We start from the raw sequence: 18520 nt of genomic DNA, 5'->3' as shown, positions 1-18520 counted from the left end.
CGCTTAGATTCAGTCCAGGTCTTGTGGGCTTGGCAGTGGGAAACAAATGGATTATGATGAAGAAGTATCTACGTTCTTAGCATTATAAAACGTCATAAGACAAATAACTTTCAGAAGCTTCAACTTAAATTCTGAAACTTCTTAACCATTCTACAATCTGCCTTCCACAAAAAATACCATCTTATGAATAATATAAATGCATATTAGCTATGACAGAAACAAGTCGAAGAGTCTATAATTTATGTGTACCACCATTTTAATCAGACTCTCTCTAACAACAATAGATCAAATCTTGGCTTACAATTCCCCTAAATCTTCTTTCGCATAAATGACATCATTGCTTGTGTGCTTACAGCTGGAAAAAGCTATGTCTGAAATCGTCGAAGAATCTTGTCTTCCAAATCTTCAACAACAGTAAGCTGTTTGCTACAAACCCCTGGAAATAGCCCTGCAAAACAACCCACAACTTTGGATCAGGAGTGAAATCAGAAACAAGCACGAGCCAGGAGCTTACAGACAATACGAAAGACACAACATCCGAGTCTCCTACGACTGAACTAGAAGAAGAACAAGAGTTTCTCAGAACAGAGTAAATGTCTAAGTGCTAATACAAATCCGGTCACTGAGAATGAGAACTTCCTATTATCATCATTGAGACATTGCAGAAACAAGCTTCAGAACCTATAAGAGTGTAATGTTTTGAACTAGCTACAATTTATTTGCTTGACTAGAACCAACCTACAATTTCGCATCTTGTTTAGAAGAAACAAAGTTCCACAAAGTCCAACATGAGTTGCACTGTTCAAAGCAACAAAAAGCACACATCTAAAGTAATCTCATGCTACATATATGGATTGTGAATCTGTGATTAAAGTAATTCTCCAAAGTTGGAACATTTTGATCAAAGAGAGCAAACTTGAGAATTGTACCAAAATCCAAATTCAAAAATTGTACCTCAAAAAAGATTCATCATCTTGCAACAGGTTTTTGAAGCAGAGCAGTCAAGAAAACTTCACCATGTTTCGAATCCACTTTGTTAGCCACCGCCCATTTCACCTTCTTATAACCCAATTTCCCGATCATCGGCGCATAAACATTTTCAAGATCAACTTTTTTACTAAAGAACCGATCCAACCAAAGATAACCACCGCCACGAAGAATCCGATCCAAATCAAAGAAGAAAAACTCCATAACTGTCACCGGAATCCACCGATTCACCGCTCTTCCACACCGAACCAAATCCACCACACCATCAAACACCGGAAGCCTCTGCTGAAGCGGCACATGAAGCGGCACAAGCCCTCTCATCGCCACCGCTTCACTATACGGCGCATTGAAATTCATCGTCGTGGTCAAAACCGTAATATTACGAGCCTTCATCGCAGCAGCGAAAGATCCAGTTCCGCCACCGACATCGATCCCAAGACGGAGAACAGAATTAGCTGATTTAGCGATCTGGAGAAGCTGCGAGATCGGTAAATCAAGCTCGGATTTGTAAGCAGAGAACTGAGATTTAGATTTCTCTAAGGAGAGATCAAACCCTAGATCGGGGAATTTAGTAATCAAACAATCAAAGCTTTTGCAAGAGTAGTAAGACCAGATAACATTAGATTCAGGTTTCCAATCTGAAGGATTTCGCGGCGTTCGTGAGAAGCAACGACGGCGAGGAAGTGGGTGGCAGCCACGGAGGATAAGTTTCTCGACGAGATCGGTATCGGAAGGACAAAGAGAGAAAGGAGTGTAGTTCATATACTCATGAAGAAGGTCAGGGTAGTTATGACAAGCTGAAGCTATAGGTGAGAGCTTCGAGTAGATGAGAAGCTCTTTCGGTGGGGTGGAGGACGAGGAGGAGGATACGGCGGCGCGTGAGGTTAAGATTGAAGTTGATTTGTCTGGTTGGTGAGTTGTGAGGTGGTTAATGGCGGCGCGGATTGTGTGGAGCTGACGGAGGAGGTGATCGGGAACTGTGGGAACAGAGGATTGTGTGGATTTGACGGTGGATTGGAAGAAATTTGTGGTGGAGGAGAGATGGTAGAGTGAGAGGATGTTTGTAGCTACCATTGCTACTAGTAGAAGCAAGTTCAAGCTCATGGTGAATCCCGCCATTTTTTCTCGGATCCAAGTTCTAGAAATCTTGAAGTTTCTCACACAGAGATTCTTGAGCTTTAATGGTGTCTTAAAGGTGAGATTTGTGGGTTACGGTTTTAGAATCTTGGAGGTAGTGACACTTAAGAGTAGTAAGTGTAAGATAAGCTTTTTTCATCTAGGAGACTCACAAGTCAAAATCTTGATACAAAGTACAAACAGAGATCTGAGTTTATAAATTATTATTATTACAGTGGAAAATGGAAATATCGAATCCAATGTCATTATTAGTTTTTCCTAAATTTTTGCATGGAGGAGTAATAATCCCGGTGAAAAGTTGTTGGAACAGTAAATAAAACAGTTATATTTCTTGGTTTAATAGGCACAAACATATGTAAACAGATCTGTAATGTGTTCACATGTCTTGTCTTTTTCTTCCTTTTTCAGACTAGTTATGTCAACAAGATGGGATCATTATGTATATAAAATTAGTGGTATCAATTTTGTTTACTCGATGGAGAATATATATAATCAGCATCAAACATATTAAAGCATATTCATCAGCTTAATGTTATCTTCACACATTGACATAGTTCAAGTGTTTTCCTCTTCTAATCTAAATCACTTACCTTGATAAGACACATTTTACTACAAAGTGAGATTAAACTATGTATATAACACGAATCTATAAGAACTTTGAAACCAATATCTGAACATGGATCAATTTGGGCGAAATTCTTAAGGAAACCAAACGAAAAACCCAATGGCCAATGCAGTCAACAGAGTTATTCTCTAATAAATAAAGTTGAGAGGCTTAAATTTAAAAACACTGCTTCATGACACAAAGTGACTGCCTTTTGTTAATTGTAACCGCTAACTTGCGCCATACACGCGTGAATATATTCTCACACGTGTGTAGATTCTAGGCCGACTCGAGGAAGATCTTGACACTCTCCCCCTTTTCTCTCTGAGTACAGAGAACAAAAAAGAGACAACTTTCCAAAAATACAGAAGAAAAAAAACAAGACTTTTTCTTTCCTGTGTCAATGCCGGAATCTAGCTCAAGTTTCTCGTCTCTCTTTCTCCTACTCACCATCTTCTTCCTCCTTTTACTCTCTCCATCGCTTTCTTCTCCCGAATCTGAAGTTCATGTTTTGGATCGTGAGCTGTTAGAGATCCAGAAAAATCCGAAGCCGGTCAAGACTAATAGGAAACTCAAGTGCTGCGAGATGCGGACCAGATCTCAGTGCTCGGCTTTCCCTAGATGCAGGTGGTGTCGTAGTGAAGCTCTCGATGACTTGTGCTTTAGTAAAGCTGAAGCCTTGCGACTTCCAAGTCAAGTTTTCCTCTGTGAATTATGAATTAACAGGTTTGATCTTAAATAGGTTGTTGTAGTTCTTGTGGAGTTTTGGTGGAGATAGAGAAAAAGCTGTTTTCTTTCCAGAATTTTGACTTGTATTGATCCGTTTTGTAATCTCTGTTTGGTGTTGTTGTAATTGTTTTTGAGTGTCACAAGTTTTGAATTGTACTGGATCTTGTTGCTCTTATCTATTGGAAGGTGCTTCATTTTGTGTTTCTTTCTTGTTATGTTTTAATTTTTGAGCTCATCACTTTTGCGATCACACTGTATGATTCTTGACTTGTAAAATTGCTAGAGAAATGGAAATAAGTGTTGTTGTTATCTAGAATTTTCAATTGTGGAAGGAGCTGCATATATCTAGTACTTTACTTCTCTCATTTTTGCATGAGTAGAAGCCTAGAGTAATGTTGGTGTTTTCATTAAGATGTGAACACAGTGTTTTGAATTCTAAACGGCAACAGAACCGCAAAGAAACCACAAATAGGATTTGTGTATAATATGCAGATTTCTAGTATCAAGTGGTTCACTAATTGGTACCTTGGTATGCGTTCGTGTTAGAAAGGTTATGGCTTGTTTGTTTTAGTGGCATTTATAATGCGTATTGGAATTCTTCTACGCGTCACTGCCAGTTGTGGAAGTTAGGAGCTGCTAAGGCCACAGTGAGCAAAGATCTAGTTGAAGGTGTCAATTAATGTAAGTATTGCTTTAATAGTTCTTGTAAAGGCTGAAGAAATGCTTGAACTCAGAAACAGCAATCGTGGTATTTGCAATAGCAGCTTCTTCTTTTTAGGTTGTTTCGCATGACATTTTGTGCAAATATCTTAAGGCAGTAGGGATGTTTCTTACTATACAACTAAACTATTTTTTATTCCACATATATCTGCTTTACAAAGTTATTTTTTCTTGTTTTCAGGAAAAGCTTCTGATCTAGGTATATGCAACATTGAAGAAGGAAGCATCCTTTTTCAACGCAAAAAACGGATTGCTTCTAATCATCTTTCCATCATCCCCCAAAAAAACGTCTAAGAAAAGGAAAATAGTTCTGGGAATAAAGATATATTCACATTAAACCAGCTAGTTTGCCAGCAAATCCTTGACTGCATCCCTCATATCCTCATATGCGTAACAACTTTCGAGGAACTCCACAAGATTCAGCAGTTCTTGATCCTTCAGGTCATCGACAAAAGCCTTTATAGGCACTCCATTCTCTGGCTGTAATGAGTAAGAAGATGGATTGTCATCGACAATCAAAGCACTTCTGAGGTCTTTCCCTACTACCAAAGATAAGTCCTTTACATATTTCCCACTCACTTCCGTGCATGAATCTCGATATAGCCGCTGTGAGACTACACCGTTCTTGTCTAGCTTGTCCAAAACCTGTGAAGCATATTCTTCCAGACCAGCTGTGAAAACTACCACATTGTAGTTTTCACCAAGTCTTTCCAAGAATTCAGTCACACCAGGACGTTTCACCACAAAGATTGGCATTATCTCCCTTTCCATTTTCACCATCACCATGAAATCATATTTAACCCCCGGAGGTTGGGTTGTTGAGTGAACCAATGTTTCATCAAGATCGAGGATGATTGTTCTTTTTGTGGTGGTATATTCTGTCAGAGGGTCCTTGAGTTTGTCAAGTTTTGTAAAATCATGTTTTGTGGCTGGATAGCTGATGGTGGTGGCTGTAAAGCACCTGGAAACACAACGCAGAAGGCGGCAATGAAACTTCAAGATGGACATTAATGGGTAAGTTTTCTGTTGGTGTTTGTGGAATTTGGAATTTTCTGGAATTTTTTCGATGATTCTTTCAGATGCCATTGATGTATCCTGGCTTTTGATTCCCCAGTGAAGAAAAACAAGTTTTTGGTGAACAAAACAAGCTTGCAGCTCTTCAGACGAAAGGTTTGGTAGTAATAAGATATTTATGAATTCATCTTCTGCTAACTTTAATACAATAATATACATTTGGTTTAGTTTTGTTTGTTTATGGAAATTTAGTGGTGAAGTAGAGCAGATGCCTACTTTTAGAAAAATTCAGTTTGGACAATTAGATCATAGTTCTACTGTTTCATGTACTCATGGATAATAATGTACATACAACATGAACTAACAAGAGATACATTATTTAGTTTAGTTAAGACTAGAGGTTTGGAGATTATAATGGGATTACAGTTGAGAAGTATATTGCTGCTGCTGTTGTTGCTACTTCACATTTATGGCTTTGGTGTTTCTGGTGAACTAGTTATACTATAAAACCTGTTGGAATTTGTTTCTAACTTAAAGTTGTTTCAGATTTAACTTTTTTTATACAGTTACAAAAAGAAATGAATTTAGAAGGTCTACCCAATATGAATCACTTATTGAGATTTTATAAAGTATAATGGTTTAGGTTTCATTTATTGAAATCATTTTAGTGTCAAGTCCAAAAGGGCAAAAGACAAGATTTACATTATTCGTATGAACAAAATATATCTTAAATGAGTTTAATGGGTCAAGCATGAACAACACATAGCTTCAAGAGTGATTGCTCTGTGAAAATGTCTCAAGCATAGAAAAGCTTATAGCCTCAGCGGTAAAGTTGGCCCGAGTCCTTTTCTATTAGTCAATTCTTGGTTCATTGCTCTTGTTTTCTTTGGATTTTATCCAACAGTATCTAGTAATATAATATATACTTAGCATTTAATGTATGTTTCGAAACCAGTTAAGGAACTACTAAGATATCTGATGTTGAAGGTAGAGTCTTAGTAGTTCCTATAGTCTTTTTTTTTTCTTGTACTCAATATCTGATGTTGAAGGTAGAGTCTGTGGGGACTTATTTCTTGATATTTTACTAAAATTAGATCAATCTCTTTAGACTAAGATGTTAATATCATTTCATATTATTGATTATTTGCTAGTCCAAAACTTCTTCTTTTTCCTTCTTTCTGAATTTTCTTGTTTACATTATACACTTTTTTATGCTCTGAAGAAAAACAGCTTACATTTTTATGTAGGGGCTTTTTTTGTAGGTAAAAACGCTGAAGAAGGATAAGGAAGCATCCTTTTTCAACAAAAAAATACCATTAGGCTGTATCATCTCTCCCCAAAGAAAATCAAGAAAAAGAAAGAAAGAATCCCAAAAAAATTGAAAACAGGTTCTGCAAACAAATTTCATATATATATATATATATATATGTGTGTGTGTGTGTGCATCAAATCAGCTTGCTGGATAGAAGTTCTGCTGCTGCGTCCCTTAGATCTTCGTACTGATAACATCCATCGAAGAATTCTGCAAGTTTCATCAGTTCTTGATCTTCCATGTCATCCACAAATGGCTTAATGGGAACTCCATTGTCTGGCTGAAACGAGTAGGAGAAAGGGTTATCGTCAACTAGCAAAACACTCCCGAGGTCATTTTTTGCCACCAAAGATAAGTCTTTGGCATATCTTCCATTCATTTCTGTGCATGAATCTCGATATAGCCGCTGTGAGATCACACGGTTCTTGTCAAGTTTATCCAAAACCTGTGAAGCATATTCCGGTAACCCGGCTGTGAAGATTGCCACTCGATAGTTCTTACTAATCCTTTCAAGAAACTCAGTAACTCCTGGTCGTTTCACCACAAACATTGGTATAACTGCTCCTTCGATCTTTATCCTCACCATGAAATCTACATTAACCCGGATTGGTGGTTCCATTGTAGAGTGCACCAATGTTTCATCAAGATCAAGAAAGATCGTCCTTTTCTTGTCATTACGTCTTCTCAGAGGCTCAGGTTTCTGGAGCTTTTTGTAGCCTTGTTTCATGGTGGCTCGATGGCTAGGAGTTGCGCTAGATGTGGTGGCTAGACGGAAAAACCTGGAGACGCAACGCAAGAGGCGGTTGTGGAATGTGAAGATAGACATGTTGAGGGATGTGAAGATGGAGCCAGCTGCTGCAACGGCCGCAGCCGAACATCTGGATTGATGATGTCGGTTTCTCCTTGCATGTTTATGACGCCCAAATGATTTTGGGGTCGGTTTCCCCAGAAATCCATGGCACGCCATTATCAAGAAATCAGAGTTCAAAACGTTGTAAAGAATTCCGGGTTCTTTTCTGCAGCTGGCTCAGATGGAAACCTGGAGAAATGGTGAGATGTTTATAATGCTTTAAAGGTTCTAACTTCCATGCTACTGGCTTTGGAACAGAAGAGTACTTGATTTGGTAGAGTTCAGTTTATTCAGGTCGTGATTTATAAGCTGAGTTATTTTTAGCAAAATAACAGTTTTAAGTCATTGACACATATTTGAGCTCTGATTGTTTTCTTCATGTGTTCTCTCGACGGACAGCAATATATATAAATGTGAAAACAGAAAGTTAAGGAAAAATGTTTGAAATAATAGAGAGGTTCAGAGGATTTCATGGGATTACAGTTGAAGTAAATGACTCTTGCTTTGGAGTGCTTATATACTTTGTATCATATTAGACCTCTTACATGTAAAATTGACTAAATTAAGCACTATTGTACTTTTTTTTAGGCACTACTTAAAATTGGTAATTTTAGGATCTTTATAAATAATAAAGATATTATACACAGTGCTTGTGAAGCGAGAGACTGAAAGTAGCCATTGTATTACTCATCACACTCGTTTTAAAGGACATTTTATATCCAAACCATATATACGATTTTAACTTTTATTAGTAAGTATGAATTTACAATTGAATCAAAGAAACTCTTGGAACTAAAGTTAAAAGGAAGTGAAAATACCATTGTCAGAGTGTTACAAACATGATGTACAGTAATCGTTGATTCATAATCTACCTCCAGTCGGGTTTGAAGGCGATCTGTCTCGAGGTCGTCTTCTTGGGATGATAAGAGGACTGCAACAAACCAACGTGAAAAGCAATTCCGTAATGAACAAACTCATGCTGATCCAGATGAACAAAGTTTTCCGCCATTTCCATATAACTTTTCTGAAGAAGGGTAGACCGGATTCAACCGACAGGGATGCATCGTACAACTCTGGAATTCCTGCTCCGGGTCGAAACTCTGCCCGTTGTTCAATAATTATCTTTAAGCAAGCAGTGGGAATGTCCTTTTCTACAAAGCCTTTCAACTTCAAGCTCAAGGTTTGGATCTCAGAGACATATCCTGTCACTAACGGAACCACTTTGAAGAATGTCTGAACAAGACGGATAGGCTCGCTTCTGAATCTCAACATGCACGGACGCCTTATACTAGCAATCGTTTGACCATCAACAGATAAGAAGTCCACCCGAACCTTCAACAAACACATGACCCCATATCAAAATGGATAAGAAAACATAAGTAAAATGTTTATTGGACAAAATCGAATACACATGGGAAACTATTACAAGCCAGAGCAAACTGCAATGATGCTTAGAGTGTAAGATATATAACTCATGCCAATACCTGAAACATGCCGAGATTTTTATTGTACGCAGACTCAGGTAATGTCATTGAAAGAATGATATCTAACTTCTGGTCTCGAGGGATAGCTCGCAAGCCTCTGATCTTCGACATTTCAATACTTTCCTTGCAACTTCCCTCACAATCAACACCAGCACACGAGGTTAAGGGCACATATGCTTCTGGACTATTCTTGGTGTAATCAAAATTCAAGGTCTCCTTGACCTCAAATGGTTTATCCGCTATACGGTTAATCACATAACCACCAATCATAAGGGACGAAACCAACAAGCCAAACAACACAATGCCTACATAAACAGCCCAAAACATACCCCAACCAAACTTGCACACAATACTCAACATTTGTTTGGTATCGTTTAACCTAAAAGGATTCATAGTACCAAAGATCATATCACTTATCCCTGCAAGTCTTGCCATTAGAAAGCGTCTGCCAAACCTAATTGTGCTAAAGGGATCAAAAAAGAAGAGAAAACAGTAACGGAGCAACCATGGAGGAAATGTGAGTAAGCTTGTCATCAAACTGACTTGAAATTCTATTGCTTTGATCACTAGCCCAACCAAAAACCCAAAAAGAGACCACTCAGTGGAATTAGGTGGTTCCCAAAGCTGTGGTACGGATCCCGCGTCGTCTCCTCGTTCATCGCTGCTCACGGTGGTCACCGTGGATTCTTCCTGAAACGGGTCAACCCGGTCCTGAACCGAAACAATTACATCCATATCTCTCCCTTTATCCTCTCCAGAAGAATCAATTACATCCAAATCGTTCTCTTTTTCTGAAGATAGATCAATAGGGTCCTTGGTTGATTCAATTACGTCGCTTGTTTCAGAATCCCCCTTAAGCTCGTCGTTCTTTTCAACATAGCTCGATTTCTCACCGACTTCAGATCCATCGGAAGAAGAAGACGGCTCCGTTTCAATCAAATCCCGGCGATGTGCCGGCTTTCGCCGCCGTAAGAGAGACGAATGTTGACGGTGGGAATTGGAACGAATCGGCAAGCAATCGTAGTAAAATTCGTCAGGTGCGTCGAGGAATCGATCGAATTCTTCGGTGGTGCTAGGGCTTGATGAAGAGTCGGACTCGGAGTCGGACTCCATTGATGATGATAACCCAGAAGAAGAGATTGCGTGAGTTTGGGGATTTTCAAAAGCTTCGGTGACGATAAGCGTGTGTGTGATAGATTAGATTAGCTCACAAACGGCGTGACCGAGATTTTATTTGATTTTAAATTCATTTATACGTCATACTACCGGAGCGGACCATCAAACCGGATTATTGATAACCGGAGTTAAATTTTTAAAACCAAACCTCAGGAAGTTACTTTTAAGTTTTAATTTCTTCTAATCACATACAGATTCAATGTATCTGAGAGCCGAGATTAGAAAATGATTGTTTGTTGGTATAGTTAGATAGTCTTCCACAAAGATATGATGGTGTTTGAATGAATTTTATCTCATTTACTTTTAGTGATAAAATAATTTAAAAGGTTTATAAATGTGATAGAATGTAAAATCGTAATGTAAAGGTTAAAAGATAATTATAAGATTATTCCACCATCACGATTTTTTCCTTTTGTCCATTTTAATCATACAAACTTGTATTACTTCATAATTAAATGTGATTCAACAAATGACTTTATACTTTTATATAAAAAAGAATAGAAATGACTTTAATTAATACTTCAATACTTATTATTCTTTACTTATTTTCCTCTTCAATCATACCAATATTTATATACTTTACTTATTATTCTTTTAATTAAATATTTATCGCAACATTATTGTTGATAGAGATTGTTTTGTGTTACCTCATTATATTTAGTTTATTTTATTAAATTAATTGGAATAACCATGATGACAAAAAAAAAAAAATTGAAATAACCATATGATTTAAATTATAAAAATTAATATGAAAATTAACTAAACCATATATCCTTTTTACACTTGTTGACAACAAGTTCAAAGAGGATAAATCAAAAACAAAGAGCGGATATGTATGGTTTGGTTATGCTTCCCCAAAATTTTGCCAATGTCAATTTCATTTAGAGTTGTCTTTTTTTCATACTAATTTTGTCTTCTTTTAATTTAAGAGAATCTACTTTTCTTTAAAAAACTGTCGTAATGAATAATTTGTCTACTTCCAAAACAAAAATAAAATTGTTTTTTTTTTTTTTTTTTTTTACTATTTTGGAAACTCTTTTTCTTTGTGCTATTTTGGTCTTCAATAATAACACTCCATTCACACAATGAAAAGAAAGGTTAATTTCTTTAAACAGATTTAAATAATTTCAAAATACTATTTTTGATTTATGTCCCTTTTACCTCTAGTGGATTATTTGTTCAACTTTTGTAGGGTTAGTGATTTTTCTGATCGTGGGATTGTACCATTCTTTTCTGTTTTTTTATTCGTCTCTGTAAATTCAAATATGACTAATAATATACGTTGTAAGAAAGAAAGAAAATTGACTAGAGAAGTTAAAAAAAGAAAGAAAGACAAAAAACCAGAAAAATGAGGGGAGGAAAAAAAAAACACACTGTTGGTAGATTCTCTGTCATAATTCTACGAATCCACTAAATCATCACACTTGCCAAACCAACCCAGATAGATATTTTCAGATCTTCTTCCGTCAAGATTTATCATTTTCGATGAGACATTGATTTACAGAGATATTTTTGTTGCAATGATATCTCTGTATCAAATGTTGGCCGAGAAGAAGAAGAAGAAGAAGAAGAAAGATGTTAACATCTTTGCAATTTCTGTTTTTGCCATCATCTGCTTCAAATTTTACAGTATTAATGCTATCAAATTACCGCAGCAAGAAGGTTTGGTTTCAAGTTACTTCCTTTCTGTTTTTTTTTTCTTTTTCTTTCTTTTGGATAAATAATTGAACTTTATTGTTTCTCTTACCTTTTTGGATTCTGGGTTTACAGATTTATTCGTAAAGTTTCCTTTTTTTTTTTGGGTTTTCTTTATCTGTTGGAAATGGGATTTTATGATTGGTACCCGCAAAAATTCCGGTGACGTTGGGGTTTTTCATTTTTTTTTAATTGAATTTTTTGAGTCCAAAATCTGCAGGCGTTGATTGGGTGTGATTAGGTCAATTAGGGTTTATTAAATCATTTTTGATTGATTATGGTTTTAATCCCCTTGACCATTGAGTTTCATTGAGAAATGACTTGTCGAATCTTTGTATTAAACTCTTGATTAGGCCTCTTTTCACATGATGATGATGATGATGATGATGATGATGATGATGACAATTTTGAGTTAATTATAAGGCAGTGTCTTGAAAGATCCTATATAAATTGTTGAAGCAATCGTACATATTTTTTTTGTTGTGGCGATGAAGAGTTGTAGATAAATTGTTTATCTTGCTTAAGTGTCATGATTGTTAAAGCCAAGAGTGTATGTAATTCTTGTTTTTGCTCAAGTAATTGTACATTTGTACTGATATATGATGATGTTTGCTTCTGTGCCTGTCCCTTAGTCGATGCTCTGCAGCAAATCGCAACCACATTGGGATCGAAATTCTGGAAATTTGATGCTGAAAATTGTAAGATTGAGATGGTGGGGTTAACTGAAACTCCTCCTCCAACAGCTAAGCAAGAAATAGAATGTGAATGCAGTCCCACTAACGACACTGATTGTCATATTGTGAGAATGTAAGAATTCTCTGGCACCCTTCATTATTGAATGTCTTTCCAGTTATAAGATTTCAAAGGGATTATGGTTATATTCGTGTTTGGTAATGCACCATTGATTATTGATATTTGCTATGTAGAATTGAGAAATTCTTGTTTCTAGGTTCTTCGAAATTCTTTAATCATTTTCTTATTGCTCTTGACTTGTTGTTTAGTGCATTCAAGGAGCATAATCTTCCAGGAACTCTTCCTCAAATAGTCAAGCTTCCCTACCTTCGGGAGATGTAAGTGCTCTCATACAAGTGTCTCAACCTTGCTTTAAACTAGCTAGGCAAATTTTGCCGATTTAAGAAGATAAAAGATGCTAATTTGATCACCCTTTCTTGCTAAATTTTAGAGACTTGGCCTACAACTACATCAATGGGACCTTACCTCGTGAATGGGCTTCTTCAAATTTAACTTTTATGTAAGATTATTCCCTGATATGTTTAATTTTAGTTTCTGAATACTCTTGTACAGTAACAGAATGTCTCCGCAGCTCTCTTCTTGTGAATCGGTTGTCAGGGGAAATTCCGAAAGAGTTCGGAAACTCTTCTACACTAACTTACTTGTAAGTTTCGAGCATCGGTCAATCTTTTTTGTTCTGTAAATTTGTTTGGTGTTTATTCACACGGAAAATTCATGTACTAAATATCCATGAGTTTAGCCGGTGGAAATATTACAACTTTTTACCTCTTGAAACTTGCACTACTAGGTCCCACTATTAGCCTTTCCTGAAGGTGAACCCGTTAAAATTATCATGTTCTATGCTTTAGCTGAAATTTGAATACTTCGGTGCACTTCTCGTTTGGAAAGCTTTAGCATTCTCTATGGGATTGCTGTTGTAATATTTTTGCTGCTCTTGTATAGGGATCTCGAGTCAAATGAGTTTTCTGGAACTATTCCTCAGGAGCTTGGGAACTTAGTCCACTTGAAAAAACTGTAAGTTCTTGGTTTTTTTTATTGTGACGATGTTTTAGCGCGTGGTTTGTTTCTGAAGGATGAGATCTTTCTGGTGGGTCATTTCTTCTTACAGGTTGCTTTCCTCTAACAAATTGACGGGAACTTTGCCAGCTTCACTAGCTAGACTACAGAATATGACAGATTTGTAAGCTTTTGTTATTTTTCCCTTTAACTTAACTACTTATTACGGTGGAATCTGTTGTTCACCTGCTTCTTGGTTTTAAACAATGCAGCAGGATTAACGATCTTCAACTCAGTGGAACGATACCTAGTTACTTACAAAATTGGAAGCAACTCGAGAGACTGTAAAAATCTATTTATTATATAACTCTTCTCTGTTTGGTTAGCACTCAGTGATGATATTCTTTTCATACCTTGTAGTGAAATGATTGCATCTGGTCTCACTGGTCCAATCCCATCGGTCATCTCAGTTCTGAGCAATCTTGTTAATCTGTGAGTAGACACCACTCTTTTGCCGTTCATAATTTTCTCTATAAACTTAATTTGTTTTCATCTATTGTAATGGAGATGACGCTTTTATTATAATGGCCTATTGTTTTCAGGAGGATCAGTGATATACGTGGACCAGTCCAACCATTCCCTTCGTTGAAGAACGTGACAGGTTTAGTTAAACTGTAAGTTAGTTCTGTCATATGCCTTCGTGAAGCTGTTTCATCTATCTCTGATTATATCTAATTTTTGTTTATTTTTCTTTGTAGTATATTGAAGAACTGTAACATTTCTGGACAAATTCCTACTTATCTTTCAAATTTGAAGGAGTTGGAGACACTGTAAGCACGTCTTCCGACATTTTCATCAAGTCTCAGCGAACTACGTTATATCAGTTGATATACCACTGAAGAATTTTGAACTTAAAGCAAATTAAAGGAAGAGTAGGTTTCTACATGAAACAACGACATGACTGATTAATTTTTTATTGTGTTGGTGAATAGGGATTTGAGTTTTAACAAGTTGGTTGGGGGAATTCCGTCATTTGCACAAGCAGAAAATTTACGGTTTATGTAAGTGAAAAGATTCTACTGTCATGTATGTTCAAAGTTCTATCTTACTTTGACTTAAATTTATTATTTGACTGTTATTTTTTTTGCAGAATTTTGGCTGGTAATATGCTCGAGGGAGATGCTCCAGATGAATTACTAAGAGATGGAATCACACTGTATGTATATTTCTGGAGTTTGCAATTTGCCTTCAACATTGCTTTCTCAGAAGACTAGGAATCCAAGTTTTTTGTTGCAGTACAAATCCATTTTGATGTCAGTTTACTTGTTGATGCAGAGATCTTTCATATAACAATCTGAAGTGGCAGAGTCCTGAAAGTCGTGCTTGTCGCCCAAATATGTGAGGATATCGTCGTGTTTTCTTCTTTTACATTTTTGTTCGACATAATTGGCATTTTAGCTGATAATCTATCCGACTTTTCTTGTTTTAGGAATCTGAATCTAAACTTGTTTCAGAGCACTTCGACAAAAAAATCGTAAGGTCTTTTCTTTTGATTATCTTTAGTATCTAGAGGCCATGTTTGTATCTTATGTATACAAGCTAGAAAGTGTACTTCGAAGATATTCGGCTGAAATGTTTGTACTTTTCAGAAAAAAAATATTCCACAATTGATACGGATATGCAATTCCCAATTGATGTTTTTGTAGGAGCAAATTTCTGCCGTGTATCAAAGATTTCAAATGTCCTCGATGTAAGTACACTTATCTACATAACAGTTATTTATTTGCTAGCAATCACATAGAACTAGTAATGATAGGTCGTTTCACAAGAGTCTCACATTTGAAACCACCTGCTAAATTGCCTTCTACTTTAGTCCCATGTCAATATTGTTATTTCCTGTCTTTTTATCATCATATATAGAAATGTTGATGTGTAAAGTTCACTTGGTTATTCTCTCTCAATTTATGCAATTTGGTTTATCTTGCAGATTCTAGCTGCTTGCATGTGAACTGCGGTGGAAGCGATATATATGTAAAGGAGAAAAAAACAAAAGAATTATATGAAGGAGATGGAAATGTTGAAGGTGGTGCTGCTAAGTATTTTTTGAAGCCTGACGCTAATTGGGGATTTAGCAGTACAGGGGACTTCATGGATGACAACAATTTCCAAAACACTAGATTCACCATGTTTGTCCCGGCATCTAACCTGTCTGATCTCTACAAATCGGCACGAATAGCTCCAGTATCTCTAACTTACTTCCATGCCTGCTTGGAAAATGGAAACTACACTATAAATCTGGACTTTGCTGAGATGCGGTTCACCAATGATGAAAACTATAGCCGGCTTGGAAGGCGTCTGTTTGACATTTACATTCAGGTTAGCCTTTGCCCCGCTGGTGAAATAAAACAGCTGTGAATGTAATTAGTTTTATTTTTCTTAAGCCTCTTTTCTTCAGGAGAAATTAGTGGCAAAGGACTTCAACATTATGGATGAAGCAAAGGGAGCTCAAACACCTATAATCAAACCATTTACTGCCTATGTGTCAAACCACTTTTTAACCATCCGGTTGAGTTGGGCCGGTAAAGGAACTACCAGGATTCCCACTAGAGGGGTTTATGGTCCTCTCATATCGGCTATTTCCATAGTTTCAGGTAGCTTTCTTATTCTCGCAGAAGCCAGGTGGATCCGTGGATTTGTGCATCTGATTTTGTATGCATTTTGAACTCTTTCTCACCACAGTAATTTTTCTTAATACTTATACCTTCAATGTACAGATTCTAAGCCGTGCGAACGTCCGAAAACTGGAATGAGCCCTGGAGCATATATTGCAGTTGGAGTTGGAGCACCATGCCTTATTATCTTTATAGTGGGAATTCTGTGGATGTGTGGCTGCCTCCCAAGATGTGGTCAACGACGAAAAGGTGATCACTGCTTTTTTTTCGCGTTCCTTTTGCTTTTGATATGGATATGATAATAAATATACCAGAGTGCTTTTTATGAAGTTGGAGTCCAAGAAGCCTGGTTATGTTCATTTGAAAAAGGGAAACATTGTGAATTTAAGCAAGTAAGAAAAGGAAGAAAGTGATTTTTTGTTTATTGATTCTGAGTTTTACCACAGATCCCTATGAAGAAGAGTTGCCTTCTGGAACTTTTACATTAAGGCAAATCAAATTTGCTACGGATGACTTCAATCCAACTAACAAGATTGGAGAAGGTGGTTTCGGTCCTGTGTTTAAGGTAAAGATTATGCGAGGAAATAATTCTTGATATACAAAGAAGTTAAAAGTTGTAGTTTAGTTCATGCTGATATAAAATCTCAATTGCAGGGTGTGTTAGCAGATGGGAGAGTTGTAGCAGTTAAGCAACTCTCATCTAAATCGAGACAAGGGAACCGAGAATTTCTGAACGAGATAGGCGCAATTTCTTGTCTTCAACATCCAAATCTTGTCAAGCTTCACGGCTTCTGCGTTGAGCGGGCTCAGCTATTACTGGTGTACGAATACATGGAAAATAACAGTTTATCTAGCGCGTTATTCAGTGAGTTTTTCCTTATTTCCCACCTTTTGCTAATCAAGGCTTTTTGATGCTTCGGCTCTAAATAAAATGTGTTTTTGTTGCAATGTTTAGGTCCAAAGCATAAACAGATTCCAATGGACTGGTCTACTAGGTTTAAGATTTGCTGCGGGATCGCAAAGGGTCTCGCGTTTCTCCATGAGGAATCACCGTTGAAGTTTGTACACAGAGACATTAAGGCCACAAATATTTTATTGGACAAGGATTTAACTCCCAAGATATCCGATTTCGGATTGGCTAGGCTTGACGAAGAGGAGAAAACACACATCAGCACCAAAGTCGCCGGGACTATGTGAGGCCCGAACCTGCCTTTTTTTCCATTAATCGTGTTATTTACTATTATGTTTGTCTGTTAACCAGAAGAATCATGTGAACCTCTGCAGAGGATATATGGCGCCAGAATACGCACTGTGGGGTTACCTAACTTTCAAAGCAGATGTCTACAGCTTCGGTGTTTTGGTTCTAGAGATCGTCGCTGGCATAACCAACAGTAATTTCATGGGGGCAGGAGATTCCGTTTGCCTCTTGGAATTTGTAAATATATTCCTGATCCCAAGTTTCAATTTGCTTTTGAACTTTTAAACCAAAAAAACGGTTTTCTTGATAAACCCTTTTGCTGTATCTGCAGGCTAACGAGTGCGTAGAATCAGGGCACTTGATGCAAGTAGTGGATGAGAGATTGAGGCCTGAAGTGAACAGAAAAGAAGCAGAGGCGGTTATAAAAGTGGCTCTCGTGTGCTCGAGCGCTTCTCCAACAGATCGTCCTATAATGTCAGAGGTCGTTGCTATGCTCGAAGGTCTATATCCAGTGCCAGAATCAACCCCAGGAGTAAGCAGGAACTCAGGGGATATAAGGTTTAAGGCGTTTAAAGATTTAAGGAGAGGCATGGAGAACAATAGTAAGACGCAGTGTTCTGTTAAAAGTTACCCGTCTTCTTCTTCGTCTTCGTCTGGGGCAGGACAAGTAGTTCAAGAAAGAAAGAAAGAAGAGTCAAGGCCTTGAAGAGATATCCAAATCCTTCCCTCTCTTTTTGTGTAAAATTATCTGACTATTAATTTTGTAAAATGTTTATGAGTTTATTCCATGATTAGTCATTTACAGTAATTCCCCATATCTGTATTTAGGTTCTTTTAGTTGGGGATTCAATGTTGTTTGTGTCACAAATCTAGCCTATGAAAGAACACTGATTACATATCATTTGAGTTCTGAGTTTCCTATTGTGTTAAATAATCTGCTTCAAAGGATGAGTTGACTTACCAAGAAAAGGACCAAATTGACTCAAATCCGTATAGTACCTATTGCATAAAACTAGTAACGACTTTGCCAGAGAATCAATAAAATTAAAATGGAGTAAACTAATTTTAATCCCAACTTGTTCTTGGATCCATTGGGAAGTATAAGTCAACTATCAAGAAGGTTGATTAATAAATAAATAAAATAACCAACTAGTTTAAGTGTTCAACATAAGAAATTTCATGTAAAATTCCAA

At 36.9% G+C, this 18520-nt stretch overlaps 5 protein-coding genes across 5 annotated transcripts; 1 reads left to right on the top strand and 4 right to left on the bottom strand.

Moving 5' to 3' along the window:
* Positions 1 to 108: 108 nt before the first annotated feature.
* LOC9329643 lies at positions 109 to 2416 on the bottom strand. The gene is made up of 2 exons (XM_002890785.2): positions 955 to 2416; positions 109 to 448 (listed from the first exon to the last, which is right to left on the bottom strand). Exon 1 carries the CDS (start codon positions 2104 to 2106, stop codon positions 970 to 972), a length of 1137 nt encoding a protein of 378 aa, XP_002890831.2. The 5' UTR covers positions 2107 to 2416; the 3' UTR covers positions 109 to 448; positions 955 to 969.
* A 2035-nt stretch (positions 2417 to 4451) lies between these two features.
* LOC9326892 (probable C-terminal domain small phosphatase) lies at positions 4452 to 5185 on the bottom strand. The gene has a single exon (XM_002890784.2). It carries the CDS (start codon positions 5183 to 5185, stop codon positions 4520 to 4522), a length of 666 nt encoding a protein of 221 aa, XP_002890830.1. The 3' UTR covers positions 4452 to 4519.
* A 1267-nt stretch (positions 5186 to 6452) lies between these two features.
* On the bottom strand, positions 6453 to 8006 carry LOC9326891 (probable C-terminal domain small phosphatase). Its single transcript, XM_021011022.1, has one exon. It carries the CDS (start codon positions 7468 to 7470, stop codon positions 6637 to 6639), a length of 834 nt encoding a protein of 277 aa, XP_020866681.1. The 5' UTR covers positions 7471 to 8006; the 3' UTR covers positions 6453 to 6636.
* Positions 8007 to 8082: 76 nt separating this feature from the next.
* Positions 8083 to 10057, bottom strand: LOC9329642 (seipin-2). The gene is made up of 2 exons (XM_002890782.2): positions 8838 to 10057; positions 8083 to 8685 (listed from the first exon to the last, which is right to left on the bottom strand). The coding sequence occupies exons 1-2, from the start codon at positions 9948 to 9950 to the stop codon at positions 8215 to 8217; spliced, it is 1584 nt and encodes a 527-aa protein (XP_002890828.1). The 5' UTR covers positions 9951 to 10057; the 3' UTR covers positions 8083 to 8214.
* Positions 10058 to 11209: 1152 nt separating this feature from the next.
* LOC9329641 (probable LRR receptor-like serine/threonine-protein kinase RFK1) lies at positions 11210 to 18243 on the top strand. Its single transcript, XM_021011872.1, has 24 exons — positions 11210 to 11675; positions 12341 to 12515; positions 12710 to 12778; positions 12892 to 12960; positions 13033 to 13104; positions 13404 to 13475; positions 13570 to 13641; positions 13730 to 13801; positions 13878 to 13949; positions 14060 to 14131; positions 14216 to 14287; positions 14450 to 14518; positions 14608 to 14673; positions 14793 to 14855; positions 14947 to 14991; positions 15164 to 15207; positions 15445 to 15833; positions 15913 to 16108; positions 16232 to 16378; positions 16576 to 16694; positions 16784 to 16994; positions 17085 to 17322; positions 17414 to 17564; positions 17659 to 18243. Exons 1-24 carry the CDS (start codon positions 11534 to 11536, stop codon positions 18031 to 18033), a joined length of 3072 nt encoding a protein of 1023 aa, XP_020867531.1. The 5' UTR covers positions 11210 to 11533; the 3' UTR covers positions 18034 to 18243.
* The last annotated feature ends 277 nt before the right edge of the window (positions 18244 to 18520 follow it).

This window comes from Arabidopsis lyrata (genome assembly GCF_000004255.2).
Source record: "Arabidopsis lyrata subsp. lyrata unplaced genomic scaffold ARALYscaffold_1, whole genome shotgun sequence".
NCBI classification, from domain to species: domain Eukaryota; kingdom Viridiplantae; phylum Streptophyta; class Magnoliopsida; order Brassicales; family Brassicaceae; genus Arabidopsis; species Arabidopsis lyrata.
Note: the sequence above shows the minus strand (reverse complement) of the source record. Positions and strands in the feature narration are given on the sequence as shown.

Excerpts from the sequence above, each read along its gene's own strand:
- LOC9329643 (XM_002890785.2), bottom strand. The coding sequence starts at position 2,106 with ATGGCGGGATTCACCATGAGCTTGAACTTGCTTCTACTAGTAGCAATG.
- LOC9326892 (XM_002890784.2), bottom strand. The coding sequence starts at position 5,185 with ATGTCCATCTTGAAGTTTCATTGCCGCCTTCTGCGTTGTGTTTCCAGG.
- LOC9326891 (XM_021011022.1), bottom strand. The coding sequence starts at position 7,470 with ATGGCGTGCCATGGATTTCTGGGGAAACCGACCCCAAAATCATTTGGG.
- LOC9329642 (XM_002890782.2), bottom strand. The coding sequence starts at position 9,950 with ATGGAGTCCGACTCCGAGTCCGACTCTTCATCAAGCCCTAGCACCACC. Across the intron at positions 8,686-8,837 it reads AAAATCTCGGCATGTTTCAG|GTTCGGGTGGACTTCTTATC; the intron begins GTATTGGCATGA and ends TGTTTGTTGAAG.
- LOC9329641 (XM_021011872.1), top strand. The coding sequence starts at position 11,534 with ATGATATCTCTGTATCAAATGTTGGCCGAGAAGAAGAAGAAGAAGAAG. Across the intron at positions 13,950-14,059 it reads CTGAGCAATCTTGTTAATCT|GAGGATCAGTGATATACGTG; the intron begins GTGAGTAGACAC and ends TATTGTTTTCAG. Across the intron at positions 17,323-17,413 it reads ACCAAAGTCGCCGGGACTAT|AGGATATATGGCGCCAGAAT; the intron begins GTGAGGCCCGAA and ends GAACCTCTGCAG.